Genomic DNA, 23093 nt, shown 5'->3' on the forward strand with positions numbered 1-23093 from the left:
TAAATGAGGGAAATTTAAAATTATTAAGCTAGAAGGTTTTCTGAAATTATTTTAAAGCACAATATTTAAATTAAAGAGGGTATTTTAAAATAATTAAGCTCCTAATTTAAGGGTCAATAAACATGGCGAATTTAGGTTATACGAGGCTACAACGTTAAAAATATTTTATCAGGCGGTGGGTCAAATCTCTAAGCTCTTACTTAATCCAGTTTTTTATTTTAAATTAAATTAAAGAGGGTACTTTAAAATTATTAAGCTCCTTCCAAAACAAGGCGAGATTAAGTTGAAATAGGCTTAACCATTAAATATTTTATCGGGACCTGGGTCTAATCTCTAAGCTTTTACTTTATGCCATTATTTTGAATTTAAATGACGGAAATTTAAAATTAAGTATCCCTTTAATTAGACAATTCTTTAAATCTAGGGGGTTGGCAACCTAACTTATTATTTTGTCTGTATCTTAAGTATCCCAATAATTAGGCAATGGCCCAATATGTGAACTAATATATTTTCGTTTATAGTTGCGGCTGATTTTCTTGATTTTCCTTGGCTGACACAGCTTGCTCAGAGAGGATGCTCGTAACTTGGGATTTCCTTGGCTGACACAGCTTGCTCAGAGATGATGCTCTCGTAACTTGGGATTTCCTCCGCTGTTAGAGACTATCATTCCTGATGACATCTTTCTTGGATTTGCAGTACAATATGCCATGAAGCTGAACCTGCTATGATTCTCTACGACGACTTCCAAAGATGCGGAGAACATTATCGAATCTAGAAAACAGAAGATATATTAAACGCGAAATACTCAATTTTTATTTACGGGAAGTTTTGTTAACTACTACTTATTTTCTATTTCCTTCAAATTTTACTTGTAACTACTTAATACTTTTTTTCACGTTCAAACTTTAATTTGCAACACTCCTCAATTTATTTTTTGTACCAAATTTTTGTAAACACTTAATTTTTTTCTTTTTATTGAATAAATTTTGCCTTAAACCTCGTTCTTTATTTTCTTTGAATTTTTACAATACTAGACTTGGTTTCAGTTTTTTTTATTGGGACTTAGGGGGATATTTTTAGGTCCCTTTTTTAAACTTTTTACTTAAAAAATAGAAAATAAAAACATTAAAAATAATTTTTATATAAAAAATTCATTATTTATTAAAAATTTATAAAAAGAATCAATTTTTTTTTAAAAATTTATAAAAAATATGCAGAAAAAGGTAAAAAAAACAAAAAAAACTACCCTAAGTGTTTTTCGACTGTTTTTGTTCCTTCCCCAATATCGAAACTTTAAATTTAAACTTAAGCTACCACCCCCAAAGTAAGCCTTGCGGGCCCAATTTAAATTTAACAGGCCCCTGTTTAACTCGGGAATTATTAAATTTAAACTAAGGCCCGCTGTGGAGCCCCCAAAACCAGGAAACTTCGTCCTTAGCATGGGATTTCCAATGAATGTCCACTCGAGGAATGTTGTCGCTCCATGTCCACAAGAATGTTGTCGCTCCATGTCCACAAGAATGTTGTCGCTCCATGTCCACAAGAATGTTGTCGCTCCATGTCCACAAGAATGTTGTCGCTCCATGTCCACAAGAATGTTGTCGCTCCATGTCCACAAGAATGTTGTCGCTCCATGTCCACAAGAATGTTGTCGCTCCATGTCCGCAAGAATAATGTTACTGCACAAGATAAATTGTTATTGTTTGGGCAAAATTGAACATGCATAACTTCAAATTATGAAAGTCGACTTCAATGTTCTCGCATGATGTAACAGCTTAACACAAAATCATATTATTTGGCAAAAATAGCACATGCGTAACTTAAATAACTTAATGGGGAAGAGATTTTAATTTGATAAAAGCCAACCCTTGTCTTGAACTCCCTAGAAAATACTGATTACTTTTAAAGGAGATGGCGTACGAGAGACCATCTAGCTATAACATAATTTATTTTGTTCCTGCAAAACTACCTCAATGAGCCACTCGACAAGCGCTGTCTCCTCTAAAAATAAATATAATTAAAACTCATAACTTGATACATTATTACTGGGAAGGAAATCTCATACATTAAAGCTAAGGCTTGGCTTAAAATCCTGATTAATTTCATTATTTTTAAATGAGAAAACGTATAATCAGCCTTCAACCTATTACATAATTAAATAATTTATTGAGATCCTGCAAAACTCCCTCAAAGGACCGATGCTTTCTCGTCTAAAAATAAATAAAGTAATCTAGAAATGCTTGAGGAAATATTTAAATTTCTTTCAACTAACGAAGCTTGAATTATTTCTACGCACTAAGGGAGTGCCTAAAATGTTACACACGTAGCATAAATAGTTTTAATAATGAGATTCCCTTTCAATAACTGGTTCTGAATTAAGGATGAAATTGTATAGGGATTAATGACCTGATTGATACTGCTTGAATTATTATTATTATTAGTTAGCTTAAATAAATAATAATGCCTAAAATATTTCACGTGTTGGGTAAATATATTTCCTGGTGATGTACTGAATTAAGAATGGAATTGCATAGGGGTTAATGATGTGTGCCATTTTGCCAAATGATAGTCGCAAATCTAATATATTTACGGCCAAAAGCTCCTCCAAATGTAAAAATTCTAAAGTAAATAAACAAATTGAATTGAAGTTCTTCCTAAAGCTATCTCTCTTATTTAGAAGCTACATATTCAAATGGCTCGTTTGGAATCAAATAATAGCTAAGCATAAATCTATTCAATTCAAAATTAAGTAGTTTTAGCATTGGCTAACTAGCCAATAGGATTTTCAACTAATCTCTCGTAATTGATCAGTTAGAAAAATAAATGCCTAGTTACTAATTGAATTTAATTAGCTTCTATATCTAATTGCTAATTAGCTAAATATTTATCCATTTGCTAATTCTAATTTAATAATTTACCAGCTAATTAGCACAGCTCTGCTTAAATGACACAAGTATTTAGAATAACGTTAATTTGACTGAAATAAATCATTAAGCATAACTAGAAAAATAAATATTATGTCGCTATTAATACGGCGGAGGATCAATCTTGAAAAATTTAGCAATTAAGGGCATAACTAATCACTTTGAATTACTTTTAAATCGACTAAAAAGATTAAGTAGTAATAATAATAAATTCATGGTAAAATTAACTAGAAAGTTAACTAAGACGATCCAAAAATTTAAGAAGATTAATTTCAAATAAACGTTATTCCCGAATACTGTGGCATTTTACGATAAAAGACTCAAGCTAAAAATTAACCATTCCAATAATTCGATACTTTAAAAGAACTAGTAACTACACAAATAGCGCTGTTACGGTGAAAACAAACTGGCTGACACCAGTACCAATAAATTATTTACAGGCGTCATCAAACCTTGCTAAGCAAATGAAGTCCTAAATTTAGCGTGGAATTATACTGGATGGCTAATAAAAGTCATCCATGGGTTTTCAACTTCTAAAAGTATCTCGATATGACTGTTAACTTTCCTAACTGCCACGAACCCCCAACCATTATCATCCATTAATTTATTAGCTAATAATAATCAATCAAACTTGGTTAAAAATTCCAAGGTAAAGAACTAAGCTATGCTAATTGCGTCAACGGTTCACTTGAAATTATAGTCAAATTTACACTCAAAATACCGCAACATCCAATTCTGCCTGGATAACTTCACGTTCACGGTTCACACCCCAAGGCAGTAATTTGTAGGACTTGACTAATAAACTCGTATCCCTTATACACTTTACATCGACAAATGTTCGAGTTTGAAAGTTAATACTTACTTTATTTAGTTAGCGAGTCTCACTCTTACCATGGTCTTACTTCCACATAAGCCTTGGCCTTCCTCGTAGCTAAGCCTAACCTCGTGGGGGCAATTTACGAACTCGTAGTTTAGCATGATTTTTGCAGATTTTCAATGCCTAATTTACATTAAAATCAATGAACATACATTTTCACTTGAAATACTTTTAAAAATTATAATAAAACATTAATAAATTACCAAATTCGGGGTATTTTAGCCAGCCTCGAGGAGAGTCCTGAAGGTCGGCCTTACCGTCCTTGAGCAGACGAATCATATTCGAACGACCTGTCATAGCCTAATTGATCACGCGCTCAACGAGGTCGATCGAGTATGCTATGATCTTGTCCATTTGGGCACGCAGCATAGAGCAATATTATATAAGGCGGCAATATATTTAAGACAATTTAATTAAACTTATAGTTTTACTCCATTAAAACTACTCCACGGAAATATTTCATGTCACCATGGAGCAGTATTTAATTAGACAAAAATACCTTTAAGGCAATTTTATAGGAACGTTCGTTGTCACTACAATAGATAATTTTCACACATGGAGGATTCATACCATTTACACCTGGAGGCCAGGCTACCTGGAGGACAAAAGCAGACGTGTTTTTGTCCTCCAGGTAGCTCGGTCTCCTGGTGTAAATGGTATGAATTCTTCATGTGTGAAAACTACCTATGTAACTTCGATTGGCCTACTGCGCATGCACTCCTACACTATTTCCCGATAAAAAATCACGCCCTAGTAAATAAAATTACTAAAATTAGATAAAGCAAACCCGTCAAACGTAATGCGAGTTCGTTTCTTGGATCATTATGCTGCCTCTTTACCGTGAACTCTTGTCGGCTTTGGAGTTTGGACTCTTATTCCCTCTCCTTTCTCAAATATTCTCATCCCTCTTAAAATATTTCCCTCTCCCTTCTTAAATATTCTCATCCCTCTTAAAATATTTCCCTCCCCTTTCTCAAATATTCTCATCCCTCTTATATTTCCCTCTCCTTTCTCAAATATTCTCATCCCTCTTAAAATATTCCCCTCTCCTTTCTCAAATATTCTCATCCCTCTTAAAATCGAATCCCTGTGCGAAGCGAACACTCTTCCGCTGAGCTATACTCCCTCGCTAATAGTACGCAGGGATTTATCTGAACATAGCCAACTAGATTAGTTGGCTATGATCTGAATATACAAATAGATCTGGACTAGAACTGCGAAATGCAAATATAACAGTATAAAAACCAAAAAAAAATAAGTCAAACTGCCATCTAGCGTGCAAAATTGCAACCAATATACAAATTTATTAACTAATATCAGAGGTATATAATACTTCTCTTCGAGAGAAGTATACCACAGAGCGGGGTAAGTGTAACGTCACTCTTCCCAACATCGGAACATTTAGAGCAAGGATACTAAAACGAATCACATACGCGATAAATAGTTCCCTCATCATTACTCTATTAGCTCTTAAATATTTGGCAAGACGCGCTTGTGCATTTAGTCCCACGTCCAGACGAGGTTTGTGGTTTCATTACTAAGGATTTAGTGCCAAACAACTATAGAATTCACCTTACGGTGCGATGCCCATTTGTAGTTTGATGAGCGGGAAAGCAAACTAAAAGGGTGAGCCTGGGAAGAATGACGTTACATAACTAAAGCCGGAGCCTCCGGGATGAACTAGGCCCATGCGTGTGGCGAAGCGAGAATATTTTTTTAACTAATTTAGTTCGCCGTGTTTTCCCGTTTGGGGGCGCTTATATTACCGAAAAATAAACAAAGTTCAACCCCGTAACCCTGTCGACTGCTTATGTATTTGGGCCAAGGTCGCGGATTGTAAGTATACGTTTTTATAACTCTTACTGAATTATTTAAATTGAAATAATTTATTTTGTTGTCATCAATACCATCTAACCGAAAGATTCAGTAAAAAGTGAATAGCCCCAAAAACATTTACGTTAATTTTAGGATGAAACTTTTCTCTATCATAAAAATTTTATGACTGACCCCTAAAATATCAACGATAATTTAAGGAAGACCCCTGTCAGAACGGAAAAATAAGCGCCATCTATGGTGAAAATATCTTTCCTAACAAACTAGATATTTCCCCACATAAAATTTGACATGCATGGGCCTAGTTCATCCCGGAGGCTCCGCTAAAGCACAGGGAGGATACAGAGTGTCATCCTTCTATTATCCCCTTCTGCTAATATTTAAAATCTCACCATTCTTTTCAGAAGGAAAATCAGCAACTTGGATAATCGAGGATTCCATTACTTTCACACAACTTTAAGACAACAACAATAAGACCCGTCAAAATTAAAATGGACTTAAATAATAAAAAAAAAACCTTTAATTTATTAAGTATTTTAAGGTACATTATCTAAACTTTGGTTTTAACCTCCAAACTCCATCACCGTTTGAAGAACGAACAAAATCGCATATTTTAGATAACAAGGCTTTAAAAACGGGAGCGTTCTGAGCCGGTATTTTATCTTTAAAAGCTTGTATCACCTCAACCGTGGTCCCTTGACCATTAACGTTTGATTGGAAGGCTAAAAAGTTACGAATATCGCAAAGCAGTTCATCGTATTCGTTAGTTTGTTTGACTCCGGATGTTCTTTCTAACGCTTCAGTCTCCGAATCGCTACTGCTACTATCGTTAGGGTGGTGAGCGTGTGGTTTGGGGTTTCTATCGCGTATTTTAGCCAGTAGTTCAGCTGAACTCATGACCGTACATTTGTCTTTGTTGAATGTTAGGGATTCGGGCTTCTTTTTACCAAATATGCTTGTAGTAGTTGCGGAAACACTTCCACTCGGTTTGCTTGTTGAGGCCTCTGAATTTTTTGATGGTAACGGTTTATTAGGATCCACTAGTTTGCTATTCTTCTTTTGACCAAAACGTTTTCTATTGGAAAGTTACAAAAAAAAAAAAAATTGCCTCCTTTGTTATATCCGTGCATCAAAAATAATGAACATGTTCGCAAAACAATCAAAATGCGTCTAGTGACTTTAAGCCTTAAACTCAATCGCCCTAATTGCGATTTCCAGACCCTCTTCTCAACCCATTTAACTGTCGCGCTCTCACTGCTGAGGTTCCATCTAACACGAAATATTTCTTTCAAATTCAAAGATTATCCCTTAAATATTCATGTGCTTAACAACGTAATCCAAGGTTCATACAACTTTTGGAAAACAAATTTCCCTGAGTTTTCCAGGTTTTTCCCCATATACTTCCTCGAGTTTTCCAGGTTTTTCCCGTATATGGAGTATCCTATGGTGAAAATGTTAACGAAGGAGGGGGGCAAATAGGACTATTACATAATCTAATAAAGGACATCCCCGTATCTCGAATATAACCAGAGTTACGAGCCTCCAAAGTTTAGTGTAATGTTAATCCTATGGAGGGGAGTATGTTTATGAACATTTTCCTCAATTTCTCGGCCCCTGTTTGTCGTAGCCCTACGTTTTTAGGATGGTTGGATGGGGGGAAAATAGGACTATAACATAGTCAAAGGACATCCCCGTATCTCTAATATAACCAGAGTTATGAGCCTCCAAAATTTAGTGTAATGTTAATCCTATGGAGGGTTTGTTTACGGACATTTTGCTCAATTACTCGGCCCCCGTTGGTCGTAGCCCTATGTTTTTAGTATGGTTGGATGGGGGATAAATTGGACTAAAACATACTCAAAGGACATCCCCGTATCTCTAATATAACCAGAGTTAGAAGCCTCCAAAGTTGAGTGTAATGTTAACATTTTGCTCAATTACTCGGCCCCTGTTTGACGCAAATTTCCCTGATTTCCCGGAATTTTACTAAAAATTCGAAATTTCCCTGAAGTTTTTGTCAACTATTTATTTCCCTGATTTTTCCAGGTTTTCCAGGTGTGTATGAACCCTGTAATCAATACACAGAAGAAAATTTCACACAAACCTCTTCTGGCCACATCTGTATTCATAACCATATTTCACAACAGTTAATGAACTACTAGACGAAACGGACTCTAACCATGGTAGATTGGTAAATTTTTATCAAACTAAAAACCCATGAATTTCAACAGGAGTTACTTGTTCGTGAATTCACGAAGTAACATTACATTACCACTAAGACACTTTCCCATCCTAACTTGCTTCATACTAAGCAGGGATATCAGGGTTCGTACGAAATTTTTACTTTCAAAATCCCTGACTTTTCCAGGTTATCCCTGACCAAAATTTGGCAATATCCCTGACCATTTTAAGGTGTTTAACCGAGCCCACTTCATAATTACACCTGACCCATATTTAGCATTGTTCGAAGCATGGTTTGATATACCAAACGAAATCCCTGACATATCCCTGATTTTTTAGGAATTTTTTTTAAATCCCTGACTTATCCCTGACTTTTGCTCCTATTTTGCATATCCCTGACTTATCCAGGTTTTCCAGCTTATCCAGGTTCCGTACGAACCCTGCACATGAACTTGGGGGCCAACATTCAATAGTGCAGATTTCGTTTCTTTTGACACATTCGATACACTAACAGTTATGAATTATGTGCAAACTTTTGCCCTTACCTCACAGCAGTGGGTGCTCCTGAGGACCCATTAACACCAGTCCAAGTGGGAATACCACTCAAGGCTCCTTCGCACTGTCTTCTCGATCTTTTGAGAGCTTGCACAGCTTCTCGAGCGACTCTCTCCGCTTCCCCTTCAACTAGCAGATAATCAGGGTCCGCAGCATCGATAATAGTATCGTGCTTCAGGGCAGTTTGAACGGCTGAAAATATTTCAAAAAGAAGTATAAAAAACTTCACAGTTGAATCCTGATCCTGAGTTATTGTTACTGAAATACCAGATTTTTTAAAGAGCTTGCTAAGCAGATATTCATCTTGTTTCATATCGTGAGTTTCGTCATCCTCGTTACTGCTTCGAAATATCTCTTTTTTCAATAAGTAGTCTATCTTTTGTCCTTCAAATTCTAAAAATATTGTATCGTGTTCTTGGTTTTTATAAAAACTCACACTTCATGCATATAACAGTTTACAAGAGAGGTCACACAGATTTGACACACAAAATTTTTGGAATGAAATTCCTAGCTGACTTTTCCAGGTTTTCCCTGACTAAATTCCACAAATTTCCTTGACCATTTGCAATAACGTACATGGCGAACGTATATATGAAAAACCAATCTATATTCACTCAAATAATTTTTGCACGAGTTATTTTTATAAAAATTAGCCAATTAATTCGTTTAAATTTAATTTAAAGTAAATCATAAATAACCTGAGCGAGCGAAGCGAGCTCCGCGAATTTGGGGCTTTGCTCAAATCTCAGACAAAAATTTTTATGATCACCATTATACTTTAAATTTCCCTCCAATATATTTTTCCCTGACATTTCCCTGACTTTTTAGGTCCATTTTAAATTTCCCTGACTTTTTAGGCCCATTTTCAATTTCCCTGACTTTCTAGGTCCATTTTCAATTTCCCTGACTTTCTAGGTCCATTTTAAATTTACCTGACATTTCCCTGACTTTTTAGGCCCATTTTCAATTTCCCTGACATTTCCCTGACTTTTTAGGCCCATTTTCAATTTCCCTGACATTTCCCTGACTTTTTAGGCCCATTTTCAATTTCCCTGACATTTCCCTGACTTTTTAGGCCCATTTTCAATTTCCCTGACTTTTTAGGCCCATTTTCAATTTCCCTGACTTTTTAGGCCCATTTTCAATTTCCCTGACTTTTTAGGCCCATTTTCAATTTCCCTGACATTTCCCTGACTTTTTAGGCCCATTTTCAATTTCCCTGACATTTCCCTGACTTTTTAGGTCCATTTTAAATTTCCCTGACTTTTTAGGCCCATTTTCAATTTCCCTGACATTTCTCTGACTTTTTAGGCCCATTTTCAATTTCCCTGACTTTTCCAGGTCGTGTACGAACCCTGACACACATCTCTTGTTGCAAAACACAGTGACATTTTATAAAACTCACCAATTCCATCCAAGGCATTCCGTTTCTTTTTCTTCTTCAATTTTTTGTCCTTATCAATTGACTTTTTATCACAATTTTTCTCGATTTTCTTCGCCTCGGAACTTTCACCGTTCACCGGAAGAACATCACTAGCCTGCGTATCTAACCCATCCTTCACAACCTCGACTTTACTATCACCACTTACACCGGAAGCGGAAGCAATCTTCTGACTCAATCTCTTAGCGATTTCCTTCATTCGATCCTGTTTCTCGCTACTAAACGTAAAATTCTCCGATAACTTTTTGGCTTTGTCATCGAGTGATTCCTCTTTTTTGGGTTTTTTAACTTTTTTGCTGAGTTTTACTTCCGATCCGGTACCAGCAAAGATGGCGCTAGTTTCCGTACCTTCCTCGGTGTCTTCGCCAAGAGTGAATAGTTCGTAGAGATCGTTGGTTTTAAAGAAACGTCGTTGACGCGGATCCTTTAATACGCGATTGGTCAAAAATTGCTTGAAGATTTGTCTATGGTAGATTTTTTCTTCAATTGTTCCCGAGGTCAGTAACCGATAAATGGTCACTTGTTTCTGTTGACCGATACGCCACGCTCTTTCGCGGGCTTGGACATCGGTACTGGGATTCCAGTCAGGGTCATAGATTATGATGCGATTGGCTCCCGTTAGGTTAACACCCAAGCCACCTACTTTCGTTGTTAGAAGGAATACGAATACGCTTTCATCCTGAACAAAAAGGATGAAAATGGGGGACAAGTACTGTAAGTTATGCTTATTTCACGGACTCTCCATGTAAAGACACAATTACTACATTGTACAAACATAAAATAGGCTACACATTATGAAATGTGTTCGGAAACAGGGCACAATGTGTGAAATGTATTCGGAAACAGGGTACTATGTGTGAAATGTGTTCGGAAACAGGGTACAATGTGTGAAATGTATTCGGAAACAGGGTACAATGTGTGAAATGTGTTCGGAAACAGAGTGCAATATGTGAAATGTGTTCGGAAACGGGGCACAATGTGTGAAATTTTTTCGGAAATATGGTAGAACGTGTGAAATGTGTTCGGAAATGGGGTAGAACGTGTGAAATGTGTTCGGAAATGGGGTAGAACGTGTGAAATGTGTTCGGAAATGGGGTAGAACGTGTGAAATGTTTTCGGAAATATGGTACAACGTGTGAAATGTGTTCAGAAACGGGGCACAATGTGTGAAATGTGTTCGGAAACGGGGTACAACGTGTGAAATGTTTTCGGAAACGGGACACAATGTGTGAAAAGTGTTCGGAAACGGAACAGAATGTGTGAAATGTGTTCGGAAATGGGACAGAATGTGAAATGTGTTCGGAAACGGGGCAAAATGTGTGAAATTCGTTCGGAAATGGGACAGAATGTGAAATGTGTTCGGAAACGGGGCACAATGTGTGAAATGTTTTCGGAAATGGGGCACAATGTGTGAAATGTTTTCGGAAATGGGGCACAATGTGTGAAATGTTTTCGGAAATGGGGCACAATGTGTGAAATGTTTTCGGAAATGGGGCACAATGTGTGAAATGTTTTCGGAAATGGGGCACAATATGTGAAATTTATGCACTTAAAACCTTTCTCAAACTACCTCAAAAAGTACTAACTACTTTATACAAACATTTTAAAATAAGGTTACACATTAGGAAACTTGTTTAGAAAAAAGCTATACATAAACAAATTAGTTAAAAAGAAAAAGTTATCACTTACGCTATTGAATTTATTAATTGCTGGTTGTCGAGCAGCTATATTAACGGTTCCATCTAACGACATGTACGTATAACCACGTTTCTCCATGAATATTTGAAATATCTTTAACATCTACAAGATTACACCAAATTTTTCAACTTAGCCTAGAACTAAATAACTGGATCAAGTTAAATCAATCAACACACCTGTCTACTTTGTGTAAAAAGCAACACCCGATGTCCCTGTTGCTTCCACAACCTGAGCAAGGAATCGACAACCACCATTTTCCCTGACCTTTTATAATACCCGAATTGTTCCTCCTCTCTTAATAAACTAACGTCAGTATGACGAAATATTTTTGGTCCCCCATCGAAAATATCAGGGTGGTTGCATATTTTACGTAGAGCAATTAAGCCCACAAATATCTGAAACGTGATGATGACCATTGATTGACCAATTTGTTAATTAATCAATACCGATAACGATATACATAAGTTTATAAGATATGTTCCAAAACTATGACACTTCATACACTTTGTAGTGCTAGTGACTTGCAGCTCGATCTAGTTCGAGAACGAATTAAGCGAGAATTGAAATCCTACACTGTGGTTAATTTTGCAGTCCATTAGTCTGAACTTACTAAGCCTTTGACAGCGCCCAGGGTTCATACAAATTTTGGAAAGCAAATTTCCCTGAGATTTCCAGGTTTTTCCCCATATTCTTCCCTGAGTTTTCCAGGTTTTTCCCCTATATGGAGTATCCCATGGAGCAAATGTTAACGAAGAAGAGGAAGGGCAAATAGGACTATTACATAATCAAAGGACATCCCCGTATCTCTTACATAACCAGAGTTATGAGCCTCCAAAGTATAGTGTAATGTTAATCCTATGGAGAGTATGTTGACGAACATTTTGCTTAATTACTCGGCCCCTGTTTGTCGTATCCGTACGTTTTTAGTATGATTGGATGGGGGATAAATTGGACTATAACATCCTCAAAGGACATCCCCGTATCTCTAATAGAACCAGAGTTATGAGCCTCCAAAGTATAGTGCAATGTTAATCCCATGGAGGGAATGTTCACGAACATTTTGCTTAATTACTCGGCCCCTGTTTGACGCAAATGTCCCTGATTTCCCTGAATTTTACTAAAAATTCGAAATTTCCCTGATTTTTCCCTGAGGTTTCTGTCAACTATTTATTTCCCTGATTTTTCCAGGTTTTCCCTGTTTTCCAGGTTTGTAAGAACCCTGAGCGCCTCATCAGGCGTCGTTTTACCCTGAATCTATGACCTACTTCAATCACTTCAAAATTACAAGCTCCAGTTTGCAACCAGTTACAAACTTATATTATGGAACATATCCCATGAACTTATCGATCGACATATCAGTAAAACCGCGATTTCGGTATCGGTAATCGATACCGATCCCGGAATTGGTTGTCACCCAACAATATGTGTCTATAAAACATTTTCAACATACCTGAAACTTTCCATCAACAATCTGTCCAATTTCAGGAGTTGCCAAGTAAGCTTTGTATATATCTCTCTGTTGCTGCGTAAGTTTGCAAAACAAAACCTGTTCATTTTTATCAGGTAACTGAAGTGCCATTTGAACGTCAGATTTCATACGACGTAGTAAGTAAGGTTTTATCGTGTTTCTTAGAACAACAGCGCATTTGTAAGCGGTTTGAACCTGCATTCAAAAGTTAAATTCCAACTTGCTTAAGGTCGAGCTAAAGCCAACTTGGGAAGGGGGGAGGGGTTGTTCATATGCCTTTAGTTTCTGCTCATTTCCAAGCAAGTGTTTCAAAAAAAAAATTTCAAGACTTTACAAACCGAAAGACAACATTTCAAAGATTACAACAAAATTGTGAAAAACTTTAATTTTTGAAATTACATTAAGTTAAATGACATTAAATTTAAAGTTACTAATTCCAATATATCTTAATTGTCTTTCCGTCGTTTAAATTGCATAAAAGTTTGCATACACGCGCATTTACGCCTACGCTAGTGGTTAATCGAGACAGTTTTGGAAAATGTCAATTATTTAACTAATTAAGTCACTAATTAAATTAATTTATTCGCTTAATTAGTTACATAATTGACATTTTGCAAAAGTGTCTCGATTAACCACTAGCGTAGGTGTAAATGCGCGTGTATGCAAAATTTTATGCAATTTAAACGACGGAAAGACAATTAAGATATATTGGAATTAGTAACTTTAAATTTAATGTCATTTAACTTAATGTAATTTCAAAAATTAAAGTTTTTCACAATTTTGTTGTAATCTTTGAAATGTTGTCTTTCGGTTTGTAAAGTCTTGAAATTGTTTATTTGAAACACTTGCTTGGAAATGAGCAGAAACTAAAGGCATATGAACAACCCCTCCCCCCCTTCCCAAGTTGGCTTTAGCTCGACCTTAACAACAACAACAACAATAGTTTGGATAATTTATTTTCTTTCGGCTTATGTTGGGCAAATACCTGAACTTCAGAGGCATTGGAATAACCCCCTTGAGTTATGGGAACGGAGAATTCTTGCATGAAAGTCGGTAATGTTCCCAATTTTCCAGGGAAAACAAAATCAAATAAAGACCACAGTTCTTTTAAGTTGTTTTGCATAGGAGATCCAGAAAGGATTATTCTATGTGGCGTACGAAACTGAAAATTGTGCAAAATTTTCACGGGTTTAAGCATCAATGGGGAAACAACGTACGAAAATTTTAATTGAATAGGTATTTTAACAAGGAGGGTTTCTTCAGGTTTCGGAGGAGATTTTTATATTGAAAATCCCTGACTTTTCAAGCTTGTCCCTGACCATTTTAAGGTATTTACCAGAGCCCACTTCATGGATTAACTAGCGCTAGGTATAGTTCGTTCCCCCAAAATATAAAGCATGCATGTTCCAAACGCCCTCTAGCAGCAGTTACTATCCCTAACAGGAAGTTATAAGAAAACTGGACCAAATATCATGTGTTCTATGACGTCAAAACTAAAATACGGCCTCAATTGGGCACCGCCATCTTTTCTATTTATTTTGTCTAGAGATGGCGCTATATCTGCATCCGTTTTGGTCCAATAAATTGGGGGAATGAAGAGGGGAATCAAGGAATGATTCGGAACATGGTAATTGGCAACAGTCTGGGAAATAAGGATATTTTTTAAACTAGTCCTTGGGACCAGTGACCCCCCTAGTCCCCGAAATAATAAACTGGTCTTTGGAGTGGTCCCAGCCTTTGTTGTCCTATAGATTTGTAATAAATAAACTGGTCCCGAGGACCAGTAACCCCCACTTTTTGAATTAAAAAACTAGTCCAAGCAATTAATAAACTGGTTTTGGACCAGTGGAAGTGTGCTATTTCCCAGTCTGGTTGGCAATAGCGTTCTATGGGAAACCCAGTTAGTGAACAATCCCTAGCGTTAGTTAATCCATGCCCATATTTACATTGCTCGAAGCATGGTTTGATATGCCAAACAAAATCCCTGATATATCTCTGACCTATTAGGGAAAATTTTAAATCCCTGACATATCCCCGACCTATTAGGGAAACTTTTAAATCCCTGACATATCCTGGTTCTATACGAACCCTGTTCTTGAAAAAAACGGTAAGTTTACTCCCATTATTAAAGTAAGTAAAGCGCGTGGAAACAAATTTCCATGGTCAAATCATCTGGAAAAACATTTGCACCCCCATGGTATTGCGTTAAAAATTCACCTTTACCTACATACCTATAACAGTGCTTAATCTTTAAAAATAATTACCTGTTTGCAGGCAAGCGTAACTTGAGCATCAGGGTTACGAATTTTGTGACCTTCATCCAAAACAATATAGTGCCAGTCAAAGGCAAGTACATCGTTTTGAAACCTCGTTAAACCTTGATAGGATGTTATTAACACTCCATTCGTGTTTGTTATGTATCTAATCAACGTGCTCTGACAAAGAAAAAAACACACGTAGACTTGCAACATTAGATCAGAACTTTTGAAAAAAAAAAATACAACAGTTGTACCCTTTTTCCGTTGTAAGAGCCACTTTCATGCAAAACCGCGACTCTAATTGGCGGATACCATTTGTGAAACTCTTTCACCCATTGGTGCATGACTGTGGCAGGGCAAACCAAAACAGTTGGTCCTAAACCCGTGAATCTGAAATTTTAAAATGTTCCTTAAACTAATTGTCAAAAACGTTAATTGGAGAACAAAATATTCGGTTTCAATAATTTATTCTTGGATACTTTTCTGAATATTGCAGAATATGACTTTATAAGGAAAAGTTCATGTAGTATAACATTATACATGTTATGTTACCTTACAGGGTTCATACAACTTTTGGAAAACAAATTTCCCTTAGATTTCCAGGTTTTCTCCCCATATACTTCCCTGAGGTTTCCAGGGTTTTCCCCATATATGGAGTATCCTATGGAGGAAATGTTAACGGAGGGGGGGGGGCAAATAGGACTATAACATACTCAAAGGACATCCCCGTATCTCTAATATAACCAGAGTTACGAGCCTCCAAAATTTAGTGTAATGTTAATCCTATGGAGGGTTTGTTTACGGACATTTTGCTTAATTACTCGGCCCCTGTTTGTCGTAGCCGTATGTTTTTAGTATGGTTGGATGGGGATAAATTGGACTATAACATAATCAAAGGGCATCCCCGTATCTCTAGTGGAACCAGAGTTATGAGCCTCCAAAATATAGTGTAATGTTAATCCTACGGAGGGAATGTTCACGAACATTTTCCTCAATTACTCGGCCCCTGTTTGTCGTAGCCCTAAGATTTTAGTATGGTTGGATGAGGGGCAAATAGGACTATAAGATACTCAAGGGACATCCCCGTATCTCAAATATAACCAGAGTTATAAGCCTCCAAATTTGGGTGTTATGTTAATCCTACGGAGGGGAGTTCACGAACATTTTCCTCAATTACTCGGCCCCTGTTTGTCGTAGCCCTACGTTTTTAGTATGGTTGGATGGGGGGCAAATAGGACTACAACATATTCAAGGGACATCCCCATATCTCTAGTAGAACCAGAGTTATGAGCCTCCAAAGTATAGTGTAATGTTAATCCTACGGAGGGGATGTTCACGAACATTTTGCTTAATTACTCGGCCCCTGTTTGACGCAAATTTCCCTGAATTTTACTAAAAATTCCTAAATTTCCCAGGTTTGTATTAACCCTGCCTGAGCTTTCCTTTGCTTTAATTATACTAAAACATTGCGATCAGGAAAGTAAAATTCGCACTTACTTATCTCCATCTGTACGAAGTTCGCTGGCTTTTAACGCGGCAAAAAACGCAATTATCTGAATGGTCTTTCCTAATCCCATTTCGTCTCCAATAATACCGCCGCAATTCTGTTGATGCAGTTCCCATAACCAACGAACACCTGTTTGTTGGTAACGAAACAGTTTATCCCATATTTCTTGGGGTACTTTTAAGCCACCGTCAAATTCAACGCAAGGTTCTTCGTCAGCTTCCAAACCTTGTTCCATACGTTTGTGTCTTTCGAGCATTTTTTGAGCATTGTAAGATCTATAATGATATCCAATAGGGTCGATGAATTCTGGATCGCAAAGCTACTCAAGACGTTGTAATTAAGATTCCTTTTAATGAAAAGTTCAGGTAACATAACATTATACCAGGGATAGATATCATTTTAGAAGTAGGAATGGAGAACAGAGTAATCTGGGCGCGCGTCAAAGTCCCGGACGGACCCCCTTCTACGGGACGGGGGGTATGAAAGAATAGGCGGGTCATAGCGACAGAGGTAAAAAGGAATAGGCGATTTTAAAAATGACGTTTTACAGGTGCGCGCCCAGAAATTAGGAAGGGAAAAATGCCTTCCATCTCTGGTTTTTCCCCCGGCTACATATTTTGTGTAGGGGACTTTTTGAAAAGGCATATTACGTATTTTTCGCCGTCCCCGTCAGCAACGTCGTCAAAACGTAGTTTAAGTGAGTTAACCAATAAGATAATTTAAACTTTTCGTTACGTGTTGGAGGGAGGGGCTCTATACTGGGTGGTCTATGAGTCGGAATAACTGAAGTAAATACTAACCGTTCTCCATTCCTACTTCTAAAATTAAATCTATCCCTGTTATACCTTAAAAGAACGGCTGCTTTTTCTAAATATAAACGGAAAAAATAAATGATATCCTACTGCAAAATAATTAGCATTTAATTAGTCTTAAAAATAATCAAGGACTACTGCGCCATCCGCCATTGGTTTAGCGACGTCTGCTAAATTGAACCCTTACCCTTACCTCTCTCAGCCAGTGAGAATTCAACCAATCACGTAGGGGTAAGTGGTTCGGGCTAGCAGACGCCACTAAACCAATGGAGATGGGCGACGTAGTAGTCCTTGATAGTCTTTAAGACTAATTAGCATTTAATTAGTCTTAAAAATAATCAAGAACTACTGTGCCGTGCGCCATTGGTTTAGTGGCGTCTGCTAAACCGAGCCTTACCCTTACCTCTCTTAGCCTGTGAGAATTGAACCAATCACGTAGGGGTAAGAGGTTCGGGCTAGCAGACGCCACTAAACCAATAGCGGGCGGCGCAGTAGTCCTTGATTATTTTGAAGACTAATTAAATGTACTAATTATCATATTGTAAAAAGATATCAGTTATTTTTTCTGTTTAATATTTAATTTCTTTTACATTTAGAAAAAGGCGCCGTTCTTTCAAGGTATAATGTTACGTTACCCGAACTTTCCCTTTAAACACAAACGAAACCGAACATTATACGTACTTCATCCTTTTAATAAACGATTTTTCATTTCCATCATCAATAACGCGATGTTGTGCGCTATTTTTTGTTTTGGTGCTACCCGATCCTTTATTCTTCTTAACAGAAACCCAAGCTTCATCATCTTCATCATCATCATCATCAGTCAATTCACATTTCTTGCGTTTCTTTCCAGATGTCGATAAACCATCATTATCACTGTCATCTGATACCATTTCGGGGACGTAATCATCATCATCATCACTAACTTTACCCGTATCCATATCATCATAATTAACGTCACCATTTTCATAGTCACTGAGTTCAGTGTCACTCTTGTAATTAACGTTAAGGCTTTCATCGGGTTTACGTTTTGGTCTGTGTCTCTTTGAAGTTTCAGTGGCGGACTGCGAACCCAATTGTACTTGTACTTGTACTTTCGTTGGTGTTTTATACTTTATAGATGATTTGACGACAGTTAATGGTGGGTAATTTTTGGACGTAGATGGTTGGCTAAAGTATGACGTTGATGTTGTCGGTGCTTCGCTACTTTTACATTTGGTCTTTTTTTTACTGATATCGAGTTTATTAACTTTATTCTTTGAATCATTGGGAGATTTCTTTGGAGATGGACGATGCTTAACGACTTTACTCGGAGTTTTTTGGTTAGTTGTCGATTGGTCAAGAAGAAATTTTTCAAAATCGGTTAATTCATTTGAGTTTGTTTTCAAGGCCGGTGCCTTTCTCGGAACGTTTGACATTACGGTACCGAACGGTGTCATTTCACCCGAACGTATTAAACTCTCCGAACTATCCTGGAAGACTTTTTGTAACTGAAATTTCGTTTCGTTATCTAATTCGTAATCTCGAGGTATATCATCGAGGGGATCATCAGGATCTAATTGTTGTCCAACTGAAGCTAAAAGAGATTTCTTTCTGACCTCTAACCTTTTAAGCTGTTTTAACTTATTTTCTTTCTCGCGTTTTATCGATTCAACTTTGCGTTTCGCTTCCTTGTTCATTTCTTTCGGTGCCATCGATAATGCTTTATCAATTTGGCATAATCTTATTCGAACAGCCTTCATTTCGCTATCTAACTCGGGTAAATCTTTCTCTACTTGCTTCTTTTTACGTTCGAGTTCTTGTTTTTGAAACGAACTTTCAACCTGGGCCATAACTCCTTCCTCCAACTCCGATTGATCGTATACGGTAATTCCCAAATTCCATAGTTCATCATTTTGGTTTTCTTTGGGAACTGTTGGAATGGAGGCCATATTAATAGCGAACGCCGCAGCCGCAGCCTTAGCAGGGTCCTCTTCAGTTTTAACATGGTTACTTTCTTCTTCGTCAGAATCCGATGTTATGTCTATGACTTCGTTTACAGTTTTTTTAACTGGTTGAATATGCTCACGTTTTATAACAAGTTTAGGGATTGGCGGGCGTTCCAGTACCGAAACGGACGTGAGAACAGATGCTGTATTGCTAATATTACCTGAAATATTCTTGTTTTCACTTTTTATCGGAATAGAAGGTACATTTACATTGGCTTCAACTTCATTAGTCTCATTGTTAACGAAGCCAAGGCTTACACTTTGACAGTTCTGTTTTTTATCGGACTCGTTTTTCTCTTTCACATCTTGTTCAGTTAATTTCGCGAAATTCGCGACCAAATTTTCTAAATTTGTTAATGAACTTAGGTCAACTTGATTACTCATGTAAATTTATTGCAAAACACAGAAAGTGTTACAATTATAAACAAACAAGTTTAGAAGAAGTGACATCAGAGCGTTACGCAACACAACACAATTTTTTTTTATCGTCTGATTTCCTTTTCTGGTGGGTGATCACTAGCATGCTGAGAAATAAGTATTTTTTTTAAACTGGACATATGGGAAATAGAGCTGGACTACTTAAAATGGTTAATCCTAGAGCATTTATAATTAATTTAATTTTAATTTTTAAACTGGCTCAGCTAGTTTTTAAAGTGGACATTTGTCCTGGGCCACTGCCACCTTATTTCTCACTCCGACCCATGCTCCGACCACTAGCAATCTGTCAGCATAGAGGAATAATAGAGGAGACTTACCGGAAATGTAATACACTACGTAAAACACAATTTCCACTCTAATAAAAGCACTCCATGGAATATCTCAATCAAAAACGGCATGAAAGCTATCGAGGTCGAGGAGGATGGCATTATCAAGGAAGACGGGAGAGTTGTTTGAATATATATAATTGAGGAAGTAGACCAGGCCTACTTGAAATTGTGGTAAAGGTTGGTGGATACCCACTACCCAGCACGGATGCACAGATTAACCATGAACGTAATCCATGGTTTAACCGCCGGCCAATATTCGGCTCATAAAAAAATATATAATAAATATAGTAATGGCGGCGCTGTCGGATAAAGAAAAGTTAAAGTTAGCACTTCTGATTTTAGAATCATCGTCTTCCGACAGCTCTGATGACGACCAGATATTAGAGTTACTTCAATGTCAACTAGCACAAAGGAATAAGCGGTTCAAAGTTGAACGTTTTATAGAAAATGTGGTTCACAACTATGATGATGATGAAGTATGTATGTGTGACAAAGGCTTAAGAAACCGGCTCTGAAAAAAAAAAAATAGAAGCAACACTGGGAATCTTTATTTTCACTTCTGGGCAAGATAAAAATGCTTCGGCGCACATTTCCCCTATCTGAAATATTTTTAAAAGTTTGACTAGCTGCACCAAATGCACTCTCCTGCACTATAAACCTTTAATAGAGTAATTTCTTTCCCATATATGGCAACGTCATATCATATCCCTTAATGATTGCTCCAATAAAAGCCTTTATTATCTCTTACCTTAGTGATATCCCCCTTCCGGGGGGGGGCAAAGAGTATTCTCTCTTACAAAGTTAACCCCAACTTTGGGGATATACAGTTCCATAGAGCATAGTTCACTCCCCCTCTACCAAAATTACTCTTTATCATGCAAGAAGTCAATAAAATGTATAATATTTAGGCCCTTAGTCTTGAAAGTGATAAGCTCACGAATCTTGGAACATGGTGACATCTATTAATACAAGCTCCTCCTACATTTCGAAGTATCTTGGAACTATTATAAGAAATTCCCATGTCACTTCTATGTAATCCTTTTAGTTTATTCACTTGTTTTTTGTTTGTTTTTTTTTTCTTTTTTTTTCAGTTTAGAAAACACTTTCGGGTAAAACGCGATGTTTGCTATAGATTAATAACAGATTTTGAAGCCTCGGATTATTATAGTAAAAAACGTAGACACTGTGGTAAAGCTCAAATCTCAGCAGAGAATCAAATTTTATCATTTTTGTGGTATGACAGTGTCCCACTGTACCTTTGCATCTGCAAATCTTAAGTGTTATTTATATAAAGGTTTGCCGGTAACAAATGTGGAATGAGAGATGTAGCAAATCGCTTTGGAATAGCGGAATCAACCCTCTTTAGACAAATTACGAGAGTTGTTGATTTCTTATTGTTCCTCGCTCCAAATTTAATTCAATTCCCCAAAACATTAAGAGAGAAAAAAAAATTGGAAACAGAGTTTAGAAAGGTACATTTTAACAGAAGTTTATAGGGGATGGGCGTAAACCTCGAGTAAGCTCATTAGTGGCTAGAAAAATAGAAATCTATGTCCAATCTGTTCTCGACGTATATTTCTCAAATTTTTATTGCCTAGCAAGTGACGGCTGTGGGTTAGTTGAAAAAAATGCCACTATAGTCGAGGGGTGGAGTTGACTGGCCCGCTAAGCTTAGCAAAGGCTAATTTAGCTCCGCCTCATGAACTAGTTCTGAACTTTTGATTGGTTCCGGCCTTTTTCAAGGTAAAGTTGGTGGGTTGATGATGAATTAGCATGCTAGGGGCTTCACAGGAGCCGCCATTTGCTTTATGCCAAAAGCAAGAGCGCTTAGGAGAGGTGGAAGGAGTGGTAACTCCCATGCTTATAACGTTGCCTCTGTACCCCCACCTACGGAACAGCACCAAAGTCCTCCCAGCATCCTCAGCGTTTAGGTAGGGTCGTACAGCACGAAATCGTAAAGAACGCCCCCTCTGTCTTAAAAATAGAAGCTAGTTCTCATAAAAGTGCAATGGCAGTACGCGGCAGCACTTAACAATCGCCTATCGAAGGTTAGGGGTGTGAGCGAGGCACTCTGGGAGAGTTTAGGGTGCCACGGGTTTCCCGTCATCATTTATCCTTGCTTACTCGAGGTTTACTTCCACCTCAAAATTTTCTGGTTTAAAGATAGTGTTATGAGGTTTTAACATAAAATATATGTAGATAGCGGGTTTTCCTGGCGTTATTGGTTGCATAGATGGATCATACATTAACATACGTACACCAGCTCGTCAGATAAAATCAACATACACCGATCGCTATGACAGAACATGCATTACCCTTCAAGGTATTTGTGACGCCAAAGGACGGTATTTAGACGTATTTACTGGCACACCAGGCAACATCCACGATGCGCGCATTTTGCAACTTTCATTCATAAACGAAGAACTGGAAAAAATATGTGGCAAAGATTTCCACATTATAGGAGATAACGCGTATCCATTACGCGAATGGATATTAACTCCGTTTAAAGACGATGAGACGCTTACGGAAGCTCAAAACCTGTACAATAACGCTCTCGCTGCAACCCGGGTAGTAATTGAGAATTCATTTTGCATTTTAAAGCAACGATTTCAGCAATTAACTAGATTGGATTCTCACGGAGTTGATACAATGTCGAAATTTATCGTTGCTTGTTGCGTAATACACAATTTGTGCATTGACATGGACGATGGATGGGATGATATCTTCATTCGTGATAATAATAACGTTGTCGACCCTGAAACCAACAACGATGAACTGATTCTG

General features: G+C 37.3%; 1 protein-coding gene and 1 long non-coding RNA gene across 2 annotated transcripts; both read right to left on the reverse strand.

Annotated features, from left to right (window-relative positions):
* Positions 1-1231: 1231 nt before the first annotated feature.
* Positions 1232-4351, reverse strand: LOC149618722 (uncharacterized). The gene is made up of 3 exons (XR_016375185.1): positions 4005-4351; positions 3787-3924; positions 1232-1679 (listed from the first exon to the last, which is right to left on the reverse strand). It is a non-coding gene; the product is annotated as an uncharacterized LOC149618722 (long non-coding RNA).
* A 1790-nt stretch (positions 4352-6141) lies between these two features.
* On the reverse strand, positions 6142-20034 carry LOC149618723 (DNA excision repair protein ERCC-6-like). Its single transcript, XM_089855606.1, has 12 exons — positions 18236-20034; positions 16733-17017; positions 15490-15625; positions 15242-15412; positions 13963-14139; positions 12960-13172; positions 11686-11904; positions 11501-11611; positions 9776-10490; positions 8638-8763; positions 8361-8562; positions 6142-6709 (listed from the first exon to the last, which is right to left on the reverse strand). The coding sequence occupies exons 1-12, from the start codon at positions 19924-19926 to the stop codon at positions 6181-6183; spliced, it is 4575 nt and encodes a 1524-aa protein (XP_089711732.1). The 5' UTR covers positions 19927-20034; the 3' UTR covers positions 6142-6180.
* Between the last annotated feature and the right edge of the window lie 3059 nt (positions 20035-23093).

Source organism: Phalangium opilio, unplaced genomic scaffold (assembly GCF_054372755.1).
Source record: "Phalangium opilio isolate 3A_F unplaced genomic scaffold, DU_Popi_V2 ptg000209l_1, whole genome shotgun sequence".
NCBI classification, from domain to species: Eukaryota; Metazoa; Arthropoda; class Arachnida; order Opiliones; family Phalangiidae; genus Phalangium; species Phalangium opilio.